This window comes from Topomyia yanbarensis, chromosome 2 (assembly GCF_030247195.1).
Source record: "Topomyia yanbarensis strain Yona2022 chromosome 2, ASM3024719v1, whole genome shotgun sequence".
Taxonomy (NCBI): domain Eukaryota; kingdom Metazoa; phylum Arthropoda; class Insecta; order Diptera; family Culicidae; genus Topomyia; species Topomyia yanbarensis.
Window position 1 is genome coordinate 288,861,564 of NC_080671.1, and position 2,883 is coordinate 288,864,446.

General features: G+C 35.5%; 1 protein-coding gene across 1 annotated transcript in view; it reads left to right on the plus strand.

The window, feature by feature from the left end:
* The window catches only part of LOC131680410 (uncharacterized), a 124,040-nt gene extending 121,721 nt beyond the window's left edge, over positions 1-2,319 (plus strand). The window contains exons 4-5 of the mRNA XM_058961126.1: positions 2,131-2,243; positions 2,316-2,319. Coding sequence (XP_058817109.1) covers positions 2,131-2,243; positions 2,316-2,319 — 117 coding nt within the window. The remainder of the gene's footprint in view (positions 1-2,130; positions 2,244-2,315) is intronic.
* Positions 2,320-2,883: the final 564 nt, after the last annotated feature.

Genomic DNA, 2,883 nt, shown 5'->3' on the forward strand with positions numbered 1-2,883 from the left:
TGTTTCGTACTGCACACAACGGAAAATTTTAAAACAGAACTTACCGTCCAAGCAGCAGTTTAAGCGGGTGTTCTTTTTCGATTAAAATTCAAGCCATGTCTTAAGCGTTACTGGACTTAAAATTGTTTTCCCAGTTTATCCAGTCAAAGTATCTGTCCTGCCCTATGTATTTAAAACACACTTCTAATCGCGTTTTAAAGTATACATTAAATAGAACGGTTGGGTATACTAATTTAAATTTTAAAATAAATCTGTTTTAAATTATGAAACAAACCGCTGTACTGAAGATATAATTATGTCAGTCCTATTACCACATAAAACACCTATATAACATAAAACGCTACAGAATTGGTTTAATAATACAATGTTTACACTACAGAGTTATAACACGTTATAATAATTAGCAACAAGAAAAATGTCACCAAGATAGCATCAACATCCGTTTTAACTGGCAGTGCGAACGTTGTATAACAATGTAATTTATCAAATAATTTCATTTGTTCGACCACTAATCGATCAAAAAAATACTTAACCTTAAGATTGTTTACCTAAGTTCATTAGTACATTATTGAAAATTTAAATCTGAAGAATCTGTATATTTTCTTTTGCGGGCGTGGGCTTCCTCATAACAGTACTCAATATGGAGTTTTTCTTTTGAATATATTTTCTGGACAGACCATTTTTACTATATGGATCAGCAAAATAATGCCAATCAGCTAGTGAGATACTTGATTAATTGTAATAATAGATTACAGTTAAATGACCTTCAATAAATTATGTTTTAATGGGGAGGGTGTATAGCAAATTGTAACATATGAAAACAGGAGAGTGAGCAAGGACGTGAGTCGATATGTGTGATAGATAAAATTCATTTGCACGCTCTTGAAAAAGCTACATTTTTAATGTCGCCGTGGTCGTGTCCTGTACACAACCCTTTAATTTTTTTTATATAATTCGACTTTTTGGTACTTAACCGATTTCGCTGCTTTTTTCAATTCAATATTACCGTGGCTGGTTTTTCTGTTGCAAAATTTTAGAACTCAAATAATGATTTCTTTTCTTGTATATAGTTGTCAGGTCATGTATAATAAAATTGTAATGTATACATTTGAAAGCCTTTAATAAATATAATCAACTGATAAATTCTCGTGTTCATGATTGAGAAAGGCACAATTGCACCGCTAGGTGGATTAAAACGGGTTTTTTTTCTTCTGATCTGTACGAGTTGAGGAAGCAGACTGACAGTCCGTAAGTATTCAATGATTTGAAGTACCGTCAAACGGGGTAACTTGCAACATTTCAACATGTTTCTGTTGAGATGAATTTAACCCTCTTGCACTCGTGCGAATGGCTCTCTGAATGAGCAGCCGCTGGTTTTCTGAAACAAAATACAACTGCGCGAGTGCCAGAGGGTTAACAACGCTTATAAAATTGTTTACAATTTAGTACTATAGCTGTTGAATGTTAGCCTATGTTAAAAGATTATCATGTACTATCAGTCATTATTTTCGGATTCTTTAGCGCGACAGGGTAATGTTCTGTATTTCTATATTTCTCAATAGAAAAGAAGCTGGAATGTCGTGTTTTGTTCCACTTCAATGGTAAGAGCATATGGTCGGTGTTAAGTCAGACCGGACTAAGTCGCAAGACATCAAAAAATGAGATAATTATAGCACTGGATAAAGAATTTCTTCAGCTACCTTCGACTGCTGCCATATTTGAAATATGTAATCCTAAACAAGAATTATGGTAAAAATTAATTTCCAATTACAGTAGTTCCGTTTTTGGAAACAGGTGGAGGGTCTTGGGGGTCCGTACTAACCCCCACCCCCCCCCCCCCCAATTTGTTTACTTGTTGAGAAATTTTTAATTATTTTCAATTTTATATTAATTTCAAACTCAAAATCATTCCAAATAAAATTAGACCAACCAAACTGATTCTCATTGAATAAGGTTTTTACGTATTACGAATTGCACAATGTTCATTTTAAAATTGAAATTTCAGACCCTCCCGAAATTGTTTTCAGGATCCGCCGCTTGTTACACTCTTCGTAAATTTGAATACTTCATTAATTTCAAAACGCATCATCTTTCGTAAATTAATTGCAGTGTTTTCATGTGTTTTTGCAGAGCGTATTAAAGAAAACAATCAAAGTTTCCGAAACTTTCGACACTACAGACGATTTGATGAAACGTTGTGACTCACTCCGTAAGTTATTATTATTATTTATTAAGGCTTTAACCTCGAGGGTCATTCGCCATTTTGAAAATAATATACATTTCATAAATACAAATAATTTTTTAATTCAAAATAGATAAAAAATATTAACCACCGAATATCATTTCTGTCGACTATCCTGAGCGCACTGCTTTCCGCTTCTTGTGTTTATTTTCTTTCTTGGTGGTAAGCGATGGTCGGGTGTACCCTCTGCCGCTTGCTGATAATTCTGTCTGCCTTCCCCCTCGCTCGTGTTTGTGTCCATATCGTCATCGCTAGATTGGCTCTGGTGGTCGCTGTTTGCTTTTTGGTGCTTTTTGTGTTTTCGAGTTACGTTGATATAGCCGTCTTCGTTCTTGTTCATTTATTCCCTGCGTACGTTAACTGATGGCTTTGAGATGCCGTGGAATATTGTTTGTTCGGCATTCATTTTTAGGCCGGCTGTCTTTTGTGTGTCAGTAGATGCTGAAGACTGTTGGGTAGTGGTGGTTGTAGATGAGTTTGCTTTAGTTGTTTTGGCTCATGGCTTACCGTAGTGTGCCGTCTGATTACAGAACTGGCACGTAGGCGTCTGCCCAGGATATGTGCATAGGGTTCTTTGTATGTAGTTAATACCTTGGGATGATTTACCCTCGAAAGTCCAGTAAGACGGTATAGGTTGGTAC